This window comes from Zeugodacus cucurbitae, chromosome 2 (assembly GCF_028554725.1).
Source record: "Zeugodacus cucurbitae isolate PBARC_wt_2022May chromosome 2, idZeuCucr1.2, whole genome shotgun sequence".
In the NCBI taxonomy this organism is placed as follows: domain Eukaryota; kingdom Metazoa; phylum Arthropoda; class Insecta; order Diptera; family Tephritidae; genus Zeugodacus; species Zeugodacus cucurbitae.
Window position 1 is genome coordinate 24412852 of NC_071667.1, and position 15090 is coordinate 24427941.

The following is a 15090-nucleotide window of genomic DNA, read 5'->3' on the forward strand; positions in this document are numbered from 1 at the left end:
TAAGTGCACAACTTGTTGGTGTCACAGCTAAAGTCTAAAATATTTAATATTTAAAAAATAAAACTCATTTATCTGACTGTTGGAGAGAGAAATTAGGCGATATTTGACTAAAATTAAGTAAATCATTAATTATTTGAAAATAAACTTATTTAAAAAAAAAAAATGTTATTGATTATTTAATTTACCATTTTATTGTGTAGCTCGATGGCATTCTTCACATTATTTAAATATGTTGGTACAAAACCAAAAAATATTTCATTACAAATACTTTCAGCACTTTTTTCCTGTTGAAACTATTAAATAAAAAGTCAAATTTATAGAACGCTCATTGATACACCTAGGTTCCAATCATTGAACATACAACATTTTATCGACCAAAACCATAACTTCGCCTTATGAATGTCCATGTGTTTGCCAAAAATAAGACAACTTTACAAAGAAACGTATAGGGAGATGTGCAATTCAAAGCAGAATAACAATAAGCACATGTAAACTTTGTAGTAAAGTTTGTCATGCCTTTAGAAATTCCAAAAAGTGAAAGCATGTTATAATACTTCGAAAGAAAGCAATTTATAATTATACATATTTAAACACAAAATTTTTTTATATATTATATATTTCTATAATAGAATACACGTATTTATGAGGCAATCACAATATGTATTTATTTAAATGATAATTCTTTAAAAGAAGCAACAATATTTGTTCCTATGCACATTAAGCCACATTAACTTTGCACTGACTGTTATATAAATATACTGTGTATGTAAGTATATGCACAAAAAACACTAAAGAAAAAACTATTATACAATTTTACAAATTACAATAATTGCAAGAAATAATATGGCTAACACTTCACCAATGTCAATAATGCTCATTTTAAAATAAATCCAACTTCACTTGTTAGAATGTTCATATATAAAGTGTATACTTTAGCATTCGAATTAAACAGAGCTTATTTTATAAATTCATGAATTTCTATGCATCTAGAGCTGCTGCAATTTATTGTCATTTCTTTAACCGTTATGGTAAGATTGTAATTAAACACAAGTTGTGTGTTTGTTTTGTTTGTAATTAAAAGTTGGTATGCTCACATTTGCATAAATAATAAGAACATTATTAATAATTTGCATTCAATAAGCACTATTCCTTTGTTGTTAGATTTTAATTTTTATTTATATGCATACATAGTTGTTTGGGTTGCGTACATACATGATCAAGTATGTGCATACATACATATAAATCAATTAATTAGTAGTTGACTATAACTAGGTATACTGTTCTTTTCGTTTGTAAATTGGTTTAAGCATATGTATAATTATGTTTTTTGAGTTATATGTTTCAATTGACTGCTTTATTTCCACTGTAGAATTACTGTTAAATTTAAGCATATTTTTAACAAAATTTTCCAACAATAATAACGTACGTATTGCACTCTCAGTTATGTCTTTAAATTTTAACAATTATTTAGTGCATGGAGTATATATGGACAGAACGCAATAAATGCATGACACATACTTATTTATATATTACATACAATTCTGAATGTATGGATTTGAGTTTGATAGTATTTTTTTTTTTTTTTTTAACTGCTAACATCAGTTAAACCGCACTTTTTGTAAATACTAAATTTACAATGATCTTTTAACTTCATTTAAACTTGATATATTAACTAAACTAACAGTAATTGTTTTGCGGTGTGCGTCCTTAGTCCTTCTTGTTCACGCCTAACAGCCCCTCAGCTACGCCAAGGAAGTAAACCATTTGTGCAATGCCAAAGAGTGGCGCAATCACGATCATACGACACAGACCACCCTTGAAGAACGCTGTCGGACCCTCATACTTGAACGTTTTGCTAAACAAAAACGAAATTAATTATAAATAAAGTCGGAAACAATATTTCATTGAATTTAACACCACATACCTAATGCAATCTACAATGCCCTTAAACTCCTTCTCGCCATCCGCTTTCTTAATCGCCTGTAGACGTGTCTTCACCACATCCAATGGATTCACAAACAGCGCAGCGAATGAACCAGCCGCCAAGCCAGATAGGAAGGAACACCTATAATTTAATGAAATTTTCGCTATTTTCACTGTGATAAGATAAGCTAAATTTCGTATACAAACCAAAATACTGCCTCTCCAGAACCATCATTTCTACGTGGTCCAAGCGCATTCAATGTGGCAAACAGCGGGAAGTAAACTACTGAGAAGGTTACATCGCGCGCACCAGTTGCACCAATACCCTTGTATAAACCAAAAATACCCTTCTCTTTGAGCAGCTGTGAGGCCAATTTGGTTGCTGAAACTTTCTCAACCGTTTTACCCGTCAATTTGGCTTGTGCTGCAATACGGCCAGCGTCTTGCATTTGAATTTTCAATAACTCCATAGGAGTCGTAACAATGATTTGGAATGCACCAGCTAAACCGCCAGCCAACATCTGACTGCTCATTGGCAGTTGTCCATCCTTGGTGGTCAACTTGTGACGGAAGTAATCGTTGGCAGTCAGTTTGATAGCCTTCTCGGGCGTAATGAGTAGAATGTTGACACCCGAACCGCGATACATGCCGAAGTAACCCTCAGCACGGTATGTCTTGCGGAAGCAGTCGAACCTTAATGATTGAACAAAAATTAAAATTAATATTTTTATTATTTAAAGAAAATATTGTATATGGCACTTACATGTTTTTATACATCTTCTCGCCATTTGGACCGACTTGTTGATTCTGCAAACGGGTTTTGACCAAATCCAAAGGGAATACGCAGGAGACACCGATAATACCGGCGATACCACCATTGATGATTTTCGGCAGCAGACTAAATGAGGAGATAATGTAAATGGTTAGTATAAAAGGAATTGATGAAAAAAAAAACAAAATCAAAACATTTTAGACTAGTTTTTTAAACAAACTGATTTTATATTTATTCAAAACTCGACCACTTAAAATATATGGACATACATATGTATGTGTGTCGCTGGGATTAGCACAAAGAAGGGCTAAGTTCAACTGAACTAAGCAGACCATATAACGATACAATAACTATAACAAAAAAATGTTATGGCTAAGATTCTAAATGTCGTATATTGTTTGGGCTCTACTTGTCCGTTTTTAGACCTGATAAATCATTGCTATTTGTGTGTTCATTAAATAGAATTAAATTTCTGTTATCAATAAAAAAGTCACGAAAAACGATTTGTTTTCAAACCCAGATTTGATAATTTGACGCGTGCCCTAAGTTGCTTACGTCCGCCGCAAATAGCTATCAATAATTACAAATTTGCTTGTTGGCAGAAGCTTGATTTTTGCAAATTAAAAAATTATTTATTGAGTGTTTTTTATAATCGTACATGTGTGTGAATAAGTACATACATATGTATATACGATTTATAACGAATATTTTATAATCATTTGGCGCTTTCAGTGTTTTATTGAGCGTAACATATTTTTAAATTAATAAAAACTGGTGGGCAAGTTAGTAACTGATTTTCACATTTTCTCTAATAATAATTACGCCGAGATAATATTTTCCATTATTATGTATATGTATATGTATGTACATATGTATGTATGTACATAATAACATGCCATAACGGTGTTATATTATCAGAGTTAAAAAGAAAATTCACTTATCTACAGCTATCTATCAGCAGTTTCAGCAGCAAGTGTAAATGATAAAATCAAATAATAAACGCATAAACACCTTCTAATTTAAATTGAAAACCTTTTAAGTTATATATATTTATATACAAATTATCATATATATACATATGTAGACAGACTGGCGGCTTAACGCTCGTGAAAATAGAATTTCACACATTTTAAATATATGTACATGCATACATACATATGTACACACGAATCAAACTCTGAAGAGCAAACAAACAGATATTGAAATAAACAAATGTTATCAGCTACATTTCAAGCGCTCGACAATGATGGGTTTGCTTTTTTTTTCTCAATTAAGAATTCGAAATTAAGACCTTTTGAAAGCCAAACAAAATGTTTATTCTTATGTAACATCAAACTTAAATTATACATGAAATTAATAACACATTCTCTACATATAATTAGAGATATTAATTATATATATTTCAATACATAATGTTAATTGGCAATATAAACAAATTAAGTATATATATTGTCACAACTTGTCATATAAATCTACATATGCGCACTCATTGAATCATTTGACATATATTACAGTATTCCTAATATGCCTACATACATTCATAAATATGTACATTTGAAATATTTTCAACCTTGATGGGTGTCAGTTTTTTGCGAACAACATAATAGAATTTAAAAGTAAGCAAATAATATTCACATTTTCTTAAATGTAAATACGTATGTATGCACCTATGTAAGTATTTCTGCTCTCATTTAAATAAAAACAAGCACCTTAACCAGCGATAAGTGGGCAAGAAAGAACGGCAAGGGGGCCAGTTTATTCACATTTATAAATTTAAGTATACACATAAGTATACACATACGTACGTAACAGAGCAGACGGAGCCTCAGCTTTCATGCTTGTGACTATTATATATATTTGTATGCAAACCAATTCTTCACAAATTGGGATTCTCGATTTTGGTCAAATACTTTAATTAAATTTTTTTTTAATATTCATAAAATATACACGTTGAGTTTTGGTTAAAAATGCTTCTTAATTGTATGCAATCGCGTGTAGTTATGCATATATTAATATAAACATTTAGATACATATGACATCCATATAGCTACTATATACATATAATATTATGAGTGGTTTAACGGGTATACTTGTCGAGGTTTTTTTTGTCCAAATTTTTATAGGAATACGCTTTTTTCATTTTGATATTTAAACACAACTTAAATCAAAACAAATAAAATACATTTCTGGTCCAGACGATTGTTTTTAAAGGAACGGTAAATAACAAATATGGCTCACACATTAAAAAGTTCTAAAGGAAGTTATGGTAAGGACAAGGAGCTTGCACTTTTTGTTTTGGATCGGCTTATGATTATATACCAGGCTTATGTGCGGTACATAGGAAGAGGTCATAAGCGTATTTTGTTGTTGAAACGGTTACGCTGCGGATAGTGGCTCCGGTGTTGACCATGAAGATATGTAACATATATAATACATGGTACAGAAACAAGTCGGTTGGAAAATTTTACATACCGGATAGACAAGTTAGAGTGAGTATACCGATTAATTAATTTGATACCATAATAAAAAATTTAATGAAGTTATAAGAAAAGATTTTATAAAAATAATTCCTTTACCAGTCGGATCACTTCGGTTAATTTTATTAAGGAGTGCTTGTGTTCACGTCTCTATGCTCTAGTATCTATGCTCTACCACGGACGCAAATAAAGCTATATTTATTTTAATTCGTTAGACATTGTTCTAAATTATTGTGAAGCCAATATTCATCAAACCTATGATGGCATATTGTTTAGAGCTATAATTGTTTATATTTTATGGTACAAATATATTAGTGTTTGATTAAAATTCATTGAGTCAACAATGGATTTTAATTGGTCATCAAAACTAACTTACGCAAATTGCTGTTGTTGCGGTTGTGGCAATGCTTGTTGGGCCATTCTGTAATTAGATGATAAAAAATGCGAAATATAATATAATATTATTCACATATTATGTTTGCATGTATGGATGTATATGTAAATATTATTTTAATAAATTGAACCATTAATATCCTTTAGAGGCTCATAGCAGTAAACGTTATTAAATTTCACAAATAAACACTTCTATACCTCAGACATATTTAAATATTTATATATACATACATATGTATGTCCATATACAAATATTATTTAATTCTACAAACTCATTAAGAGTACTTTTTTGAGCTCATTTATTCGAAGACTTTCAAATACATAGTGTTATTATCTGGCTTTTATCAATATTATACAAGCCTTATGGATTTCTATTTATTATTTGCCGACTCTATTTGTTAATGGCTACAATACATATGCCGATTAGGGCCATAAATTCGATAAGACAAGTTATGCATGTACATATGCTTAAGAATATAGATTATAAAACCAATAGTCATATTGTATATTTATGTAATGAAAATCATAAATAAGGCATAAAATATTTTTAAAATTATCATAAACACAGTTGTGAAACTTTGGGTTATAACTAAAGTGGAACAGTTTAATACAATATTATTGATAACATCGCTTAAAGCAACAGGGTGATTACCATTCCATGACAGTCGTATCTACTATACAATTAACTTAAATGACATAATTTATATTGAGAACTTTATAATCCATAATTTTATATAAGACTGTTTTACACCTCAGGCGTGAATGCAATATTGGCATACAATTTTCTTAGTCCTCTCAAATGGAAAGGAAATATGTGCCCAACATACCACTCCTAATATATTTGTATATGAGTGGATTTTTAGGATGAATAGTGATTGTACCTTGGCTTTGGTACATACAAATGCTATATAAAAGTAAATACTTTACGGTTTTAAACTAAAACAAAATATTTGTATGCACTAAATTCGAAAGTAGATGTGACCTCTCGATGTATGTACATATATAGCTTTGTAGCCAAAAATTGTTGACTAGATAAATACTTATATAAGATACCGGTATCGTAGGTTTTCTAAAGGCATCGATTTTTCAAAGATCTTATGTATTTCGAAATGTTGATTTTGAGCTAACTTCTCTGCTGGCTACTTACTTATTGATGTTGCTTATTGGTTTATTTATAAGGGGCGGAGGTACACAAACTACTTTGCGGCAGAGGTATTATATTTTCGCGTATAATGTAATGCTGTATGTCCAAATTTTATGTGTCGTAAATTTGTATATTTATAACTATTAAATGAACATTGAATGCCAGTATCCAGACGAATTCACGAAAATATTCAACCACAGTCCAACAACCGCACGTATTGGATTCTGTGCAAAACTGTACAGATGTTTTTGACTAGTAAATTATATACTTTTTTGACATTTTCTTATCAGACTAATTTTCTTATCGGTACGTCAAACAATAAATAGTTGCCAGCTGTGGGGAACGATAATAAGTTTTTTTTGAACATTCAAATGCCGTCAGAATTTAATATATCACCAATATTACTATAAATAAAGTGAAATATGTGAGTTGAATTAAGCGTATAGCATAAACATTGAATTTCATTTTCTCATAACTCTTAACTGGAAAATTTGAAGAGATGTGGCAACATAGGAAAAATAAAATGATTTTATCTTGCAAAGTGGCAACATCGTTTTACGTATATTTGTTTCTCCTACTAAGGAGATCTGAGAAATATATTTTCATTGTATTTCTTCAACAATTTTGTAAAGTTTGTTAATGGGAATAGGTGAATTTGGCAAAGACCACCTCTAAAATTATGACAGGCACAAGATTTGCTCGCACCGGCCGATGCCGGTTTTTTGCGTGTTTAGCCGTACTGACCGCGATGCTATGTATGGTGGCGATTTTTCACAGCTCTCAACAACAACTGGATGAGACACGCGAACAACGTTTACGTTGCGAAAGGCAACAGGAACAACTGAATGAACAACTTCAAAGTGAGTAAATCAAGTAACTTTAAATGTTAGAAATGTCCAAATTTTATTATACACAATCCATAGATATGGTGGAACAAAAATACAATCAACAAAAAACATTGGAACAAGAGCGAAACGAACAAATGGAAGCTCGACATAATTTGGAACAGAAACTGAAAGAACTAACTATATTGCGAACAAAAGAACAAATGGATATAGAGTTTCGTTATGATAAGTTACAACAGGCGCATACATTATTAAAAAGCGAACATGATGAATTAGTAACTGAGTGCCAGAAGAGTAAGAAGGAACTCTTGGAAAGTACCAATGCTCTGGAAAAGAAGCTACAATCTGCTCGTTCCGAAGCGGATAAAGAGAAAAATGTACTCAATGGGGAAATTACATTATGGAGGGTGAGTTGAAATCTTACCAAGCATTGTTTAAAAATTAATATTTTCTCATAATATTTAAAATTGTAGGAAAAATATAATTCCGTGTTTGCTGAAAAAGAACGTCTTGAAATTTTGCTCAACGCGTCTGGCAAAAAGACCGAGTTACATAGCAAAATTATAAGCTTGGAACATATAATCGCACAGTACGAGCAACATTGTGATTACAAACCTGAAACTAGAATGAACAACGAGAAACCTTTGAATCCTCCAAATATATCTCGTAATACAAGTCCCCAAACACGCATTGAGAAGTCTTTTAATGAACAAGTCCGAGTGAGTTCCGGCTTATATCACATCGATATTAAACTAACTAACAAAACGGAAGAAGTTGCTTCGTCAAATACGAATCAAACTATTTCGCCTACTAACAATATAATAGGTTCCAAATCGAATGCGCATAGTGTTGAGCGTAAAGAGAATGAAAATGAAAATGTAATTTTAAAAGCTGGTAGCGATATTGTTGCTGGTGGTGTTGGGTTAGACGGTGTCGGCGGCTTTTTGCCATATCTTTCACGTAGTAACCGCAGCTTAATACTAAATTCTGTTGAAAATTTTCAGATTTTACCAAAACCAATTGAAAAAGTGGCAGATGGAGTTGAAGCTGATGCCAAAATCTTGAATCAAATGCGACAACCACCAGCGAACCAATCAGAGGCATCTGCTAACAACAAATTGATATTACCATTAAGCGCACCCCGAAAGGCGGCAACAACTGAAACGTCAAAATCCGAACAACATGTACTCGAAGTAAATGCTCCAATTACAAACACGAACAATACATCAACTACTAGTGGCGCTTTTCCACCTCTACCAATGCCACCAAACCCACGTAAATTACCAGAAAATGTAGCCCCCATACCAGCCAATTTTGAGGAACTTCTAAAGGAAGATAATGCTAACCAGAAGCCGGATGTTGCAAAAGCGGCAAATATAAATGCGCCCCAGGAACTACAAAAGAACGAAAATGAAGGAGCAAAAAATGATAGATATGCAAATGCAATTAATGAAATGGAACCGAAAGCTTCACATAAAGAACAAATTATTGCGTCAGCTAATGCTGCCAACGAAGATTCTGGTGCACATGAAATCAAAGATAATGATTTCATAAATGATCAAAATTTCAATTTGCCAGCCAACGAAGAGAATAACTTCTTTGATGGAGGTGTTAAAAACGAACCGGTAGGCAACGTTGAAGAGAAGCCCAAAGGTGAAGATAATGATGATGACGAAGGGTTGGTTGGTGCAGTAGATGCAGGAGATATAGCGGTTAAAAATCACAACTTGCTGGATACCAATAATTTAAATAATGAGGTTGCAGGCGATCAGGGAAAGGAATTTCCCGATGAGTTGCGATTGGAAGAAAATAACGAGGAAGATGAAGATGGTGATTTTGTGAATAAAATGTGAAATTTTTGCACACTTTTAAACAGTTGTCTTTACAGAAGATGATTATTCCAATCCGGGAGCGCGTCAGCAAGGCGAACAAGCAATTAGAAATTAGGAAAGAAAACCTAATAGTTTAACAAATAAGTATTTATAATAATGCGGCATTTGCACTAAGCACATTAACATTCGAATAGCATCGAAAATCATGAGACATGCATACATCTCATCAATTGCACGTTAAACACACATACACACCAACCCAGTAGAACCGCCAAAAAATGCTGCTATTTAAATAATATCCCTTAACGGGAAATTTCAAAATAACCAGTAAAGATAATCCATTAAAATTTGAAAAAAAGAAGACCCAGTATCCAAAATCCCTAAATATTAATATAAATGTACTATCTACTAAAAGCATATACAAATATAAGTTACAGATATTACTATATTTTATCTGTTTTCACGGGTTTCTGTGATAGTTATAAAAGGGTTCTGCAATAATTGAGTCTGCTCTCACCTATGGTGCCCCAAAAAAAGTACTTTTTGCTTCCTATAAAATAAGCTTGCCTGTTTGTATATATGGGTATAACATTTAACAAACATTTATATTTAGAAGACCTCACATTTGTATACATATTATTGGCAGCTAAAATTACCGCATTTTAGAAACAAATATCTAATGTAAACATTTGTTTAGTTGCATTAAATATAATTAATATAAGCTAAAATTATTGTCAATGTTTAGGTTTTATTTTTGTTTAAATTGAAACTTGTCTAATTTAATAAGACAAATTCATGTTGAATACAGCGGTATATTGTAAAAATATTTTTTTTCTTTCGATATTTAAAGTCGGCAATGTGCACAGCAGATCCTGATATCATTTTAGAATTAAGAGAAAGTATTTTTTTGTAATTATTGTATGATCTTAATTTTAAATAAATTATATAAAGTAAATTTCTTTTTACTCCCCAATATTCGTGACTTTTTCTTTAAAAACACTTATGTGAATGTACATACATACGTTTGATGAATTTGAACTTAGAAAAAGGGAAACTCGGGCTCTCACACAAGGAGTGCTACATCTACAATACTCGGAATACATTTATAAGTTTCACAAGTTTCCATGACAGTAATCTAATACGCTTTAAACGCCATTAACCGTGGAGCCATTAACACTTCCTGCCTCCCTCCCAATGAATGGCGTCATTGGAGTCAAACCACCACCCATAACAGGCGAAGAGGTCGAGTTGCCACGTGAAGCCAGAGTGACCCTTGCGTAACTTCGTTTGGGATATTGTAGCAGGTTAAACCCCTACCTATCCAAACTGAACCCCGACATACAGAATACATGTCCTGCATGCAATGAGTCTCCGCATGATACTAGTCACCTCTGCATGCCCAATGAACCCAACTCATCTAAAACCCCTTTCCCTTTGGTCCGACCCCATCGAAACAGCATGTTTCCTGGGTGTCCAGTTAGATGACTTCGACGACAACTAGACTTCCGCTTTCCGTTCCAGCAGGTCTGGATAATCGTTACAACAACAATAATGGGCTGCATGGGCCCTCAGTCAGTATCCACTAAAATGATTTTACAATTTGTTCATTTTTCAGCCACTGCAACAACCAAATTTTTTAGCTGTAGAAATTGTGAAGAGTTTCTTTATAACCATTTGCATTATATTATTATGTTTAGCAATAATAACAACCGTTTTATAATAATGTACACACATACATAAGTATATTTAACTTTCCTTATTTAATTTTTAAACAAAATCGACACCTCCAATATGATTAAAGACAAATTCAGAGATTTATGTTAAAAGGCATAAAACGTTACCATCCAAATATACCAAGTAGAAGTTTAATATAAATTTCTAAAAGTCTTGATATACAATTCCGTTAAAAAACGTTATGCATAATAGCAACAAGTCCGCAAATCCTCTACATACTGCGTTGTCACATTCAGGTACAAATTTAAATGCAAGGTAATTTTTGTATATGACCTTGAACAGTGTTGGGCAGTGTTAAAGCTTTGCGGAAAGCGAAAAGCGGATGTCGTTAATCTACTTATTTCATAACTTTATGAATAATAAAAAAAAGAAACTAAAATCATATTTTTTAAATGCTGGCGCACACTAGCAAACGCACTCATCCCACGCATTGGCGCAAATAAACGTTTGTGTATAGGAAGTTATCGCCAGCATCTTTGGAAATATAATTTTCTTTACGCTAGTTCATAATAATTATGTGCTTTTTGCACCGGTTATAGATTTGTGATCACTGCGCTCTTGCTCTGACAACCAAGCCATCTGTATGGAAGAAAGATTCAATTTCAGTAAGCAATTTAAATGATATTAAAAAAATTAAAATAACCTTTTGTTTGTGTTGGTGGGCAGCCGCATGGCAACGATCCAAAACCATTTTCTCGGTCAAGTTGCCATCTTCGGAAGCATAAACCGCTGCTTGCCAAGATACTCCCAATTTAGATATTTCACGACCGGACATTCCTTCACATATTTTCGCCATCTCCGTACAAGTAGCACCATAATCGAATTGGTCCAATTTGAAACGCCTGAATTAATGTTAAATAATTCATTTTCGCATCTTTGACATAAACTATAATTAATTTACTTACTTGTGACCCTCGGAAGCCGGTTGTAAAACATATTTGTCAAAGTATAGTCGTAACAAGCGTTCACGCTCCTCCAAACCAGGCAGTGAAAATTCGACCATCTCATCTAAACGATCATTTATGGCATAATCGAATTGTTCGGGTGTATTTGAAGCTAAGACCAACATAAACTTAGAGTTCTGCTCCGATGTGCGATAAAGGAATGCATTTAAAGCTGCGCGTAAATCCTCGGATATATGTTCCGATGAACGTTTGCGTAAGAATGCATCGGCTTCGTCCACAAAGAGTAGTAAACCACGACGACTAGCTTGCGACCAATCAAATACTTTATGGATCGCAGTAACACCCTCTTTACCCATAGGTGCTACATCGCCACCAGTCATGATGGCATAATCCATACCCGAATGGGCAGCTAATCGTTTGGCAAACATTGTCTTACCAGTACCGGGTGGACCGTGCATCAATACATTACGATACATGCCTTTGTTGACGCGTGTATTTTTTGTTGCAATAGCAATGTCACGAAGACGTTCCTCCAGCTTAGGATTCAAAATAACGCCTTTCAAAGCGTCAGCTGGTTTAGAACGCAGCTTTTGCACATACTTAATGGGATGTTGTATGGCATCAAGAAATGCAAAACGCGACGTCTCTCCAACCAAGGTGGGTTTGCCTATGCGCGCTTCTACGTAACGAGATGTTACACCAGTAGCTCCTTTTGCAGCGTAAACACCCAATGCGAGCAAAGATAAACCACCAGCTGCAGTCAATACCTTGTCCCAGTCAGTAAGCATGGCTTCAACACCAGCACCAACAACTGTTCCAGCAGTGCTAAAATTTATATTATAACATTAATGCTTTACCTAAAACAATTATTTTGTTATTTAACAAAATTTACCGTATGCCTTCAAGCACAGTTGTGCGATGCTCTTGAGCCTTCAAACGAATTTGTTCCAAGTTTATGTCGCGGTTTTCACGATCTACCTTGGCCTTAACACGCATTTCATGTTCCAGCAATTTAAGACGGTTTTTTTCTTTCATCTCAATTTCATGTTCAATGGTCTGTCGGCGCATAGCTTCTTGACGGGCCACACTCTCCTCCTGTCTGTTAGTAATAAACATGAATATTACTAATACTGAATTTTAATTCAAACATTTACTCACTTTCTCAGGTTTTCCTCTTGGACCCGTTGTTGTTGAGACAGTTGCTCTTCATAACGTTTTCTTGCCAACTGATCCTGATATTGAGCACGTAACTGTTGTTGCTTTGTTTCTTCCTGTAAGCATATAAATGATTGGAGTATTCAAAAAACAATCATTTTATAGCAATACAAATAGCTTATAAATATTTTTAGTATTTTATCAATAATTAAAGAAAAGTAGCTTACAAGTAACGTTTTACGTCTCTCTTCATGGTCAATTCGTTTTTGCTCAACTTTGGATTGCTCAATGTGGGCTTCGTACTCTTTGACCTTTAGTTGGTATTCTTGCTGCCGTGTCGATTCCTGCATCTTGGAAAGTTCCAAAGCTTCGCGGGCATGTTCTGTGCACGTAATAAATGTTTAATATTTAATTTCATATATTTAAAATTATTAATAAAAACGTGCAATTAATTTACATACATAGGTATATTTATTACATAGCACATACTTTTACATATGTATTTATCATGAAATTATAGCGATTTGTGGTTATGCAACCGGCGAACGAAAATCTGGTTTTGGATGAATGGTTAGTTACTTACTTGAACGTTCCAATTGCCGTGCTGCTTCCGCAGCTCGTTCCAGAGCTGAGGAGTCAAAGCGATAAGCCTCCATGGCTTTACGCTCCGCATTGCTGAGCTGGGCATCACCACTACGACTCCCCGCAGTTTTACCCTCTGGGTCTGCCCCATCCACGCTTAATGGTTCTTGAGGTTGCTGAGTTCTATTTCTTCCGAGTAACCAGGACATTTTCAAAAATTATTATTTTTTCCACTTTAATACAACCGAATGAAATGATGACAGAATCGAAGTCCCAATCACTGTGTGTAATCTTCCGCAGAGAAAATAGGGGCAAATTACAAAAACGTGATAACCGCGGCGAATTCTTCTTCATTCACCACATACGCTTAAATTCGCCAAGAAATGATCAGCTGTGCTAATCAATTATGAAATTAAAGTTTCTCAGGGATGGAACATCAATTTCAATTTATCTATGTAAAATCCAAAAAAATAATTATCACTACAAGTAAGACCCCTTTCACACGGGCAATTTTTGTCGCGGCAATTCTTAGTTTTATAGGAGAGGGGGCGACGAGGAGAGGAGAATCGCGCCGAGTCTGCTGTGTTCAGGCAACACGCTTTGTGTTCTTATTCGTAACAGTTCGCTGCTACGTAACAGTGTTGCATTTGCACACATTTTAAAATTAATGTTTACATATATTTGAAAATTTGAATTTAATCATTTAATTTTATATGTAATTTGCAAATACATATAGAAATATGCATAATATAATTAAAATGTGCTAGAAAATTGAGAATAACGATAAAAATTACTTAATGAAATATATTTTTGTGCTTGGAAACGATGCGTACAAGAAGTTGAGAAAATTATATGAAAGAGAATGAGAGAAAAACACGAACAGAGTTGTCGAACAAGAATTGCTCGTGTGAACGCAAGGGGCGACAGCAAAAGAGAATCGCCCGAGAATTAGCAACAAAAGTTGCCCGTGTGAAAGCGGACTAATGTGCTGAACACATAGAAGACGACAAGCGACGAGCGACATCTGTCAAATATTAAAATACACGCGTTCTTATGGGCACAGATTTTTTGGCAACAGCACGACTTCACCACAAAAGGGTTGAAGTCTTCGCTGTCGCCAAATTTGAAATGTTTCTAATTTTGCCGACGACAATGGCCGCTGTAGAGCTGCCACTAACATGTGAAATGTAAAATTATTCAAAGTTCTCACAAGTATGACGTTATTTTGCCAGCAGAAACGTAAAATAGCTTTAATATATCATTTATAATAACAATCGATTGTTTAAAACAAATAAATCGACCATTTTTACATTTTTTACGTAAATAAT

General features: G+C 33.6%; 3 protein-coding genes across 5 annotated transcripts; 1 reads left to right on the plus strand and 2 right to left on the minus strand.

The window, feature by feature from the left end:
- Window positions 1-1560: 1560 nt before the first annotated feature.
- Window positions 1561-6966, minus strand: LOC105217777 (mitochondrial glutamate carrier 1). Its single transcript, XM_011192955.3, has 6 exons — window positions 6713-6966; window positions 5549-5593; window positions 2687-2821; window positions 2131-2616; window positions 1925-2065; window positions 1561-1855 (listed from the first exon to the last, which is right to left on the minus strand). Exons 2-6 carry the CDS (start codon window positions 5590-5592, stop codon window positions 1708-1710), a joined length of 954 nt encoding a protein of 317 aa, XP_011191257.1. The 5' UTR covers window position 5593; window positions 6713-6966; the 3' UTR covers window positions 1561-1707.
- Window positions 6967-7242: 276 nt separating this feature from the next.
- LOC105217778 (interaptin) lies at window positions 7243-9794 on the plus strand. 3 transcript variants are annotated; one of them, XM_029043737.2, is made up of 5 exons: window positions 7244-7569; window positions 7633-7961; window positions 8028-8432; window positions 8559-9384; window positions 9443-9794. In XM_029043737.2, exons 1-5 carry the CDS (start codon window positions 7389-7391, stop codon window positions 9499-9501), a joined length of 1800 nt encoding a protein of 599 aa, XP_028899570.1. In that variant the 5' UTR covers window positions 7244-7388; the 3' UTR covers window positions 9502-9794. The 3 variants fall into 3 exon arrangements, with proteins under 3 accessions (XP_011191258.1, XP_028899570.1, XP_011191259.1); XM_011192957.3 differs by having other exon boundaries at window positions 7245-7569; window positions 8028-8273; XM_011192956.3 differs by having other exon boundaries at window positions 7243-7569; window positions 8028-9384.
- A 71-nt stretch (window positions 9795-9865) lies between these two features.
- LOC105217788 (ATPase family AAA domain-containing protein 3A homolog) lies at window positions 9866-14223 on the minus strand. Its single transcript, XM_011192972.3, has 7 exons — window positions 13764-14223; window positions 13408-13562; window positions 13184-13296; window positions 12918-13124; window positions 12026-12850; window positions 11764-11962; window positions 9866-11699 (listed from the first exon to the last, which is right to left on the minus strand). Exons 1-7 carry the CDS (start codon window positions 13969-13971, stop codon window positions 11634-11636), a joined length of 1773 nt encoding a protein of 590 aa, XP_011191274.1. The 5' UTR covers window positions 13972-14223; the 3' UTR covers window positions 9866-11633.
- Window positions 14224-15090: the final 867 nt, after the last annotated feature.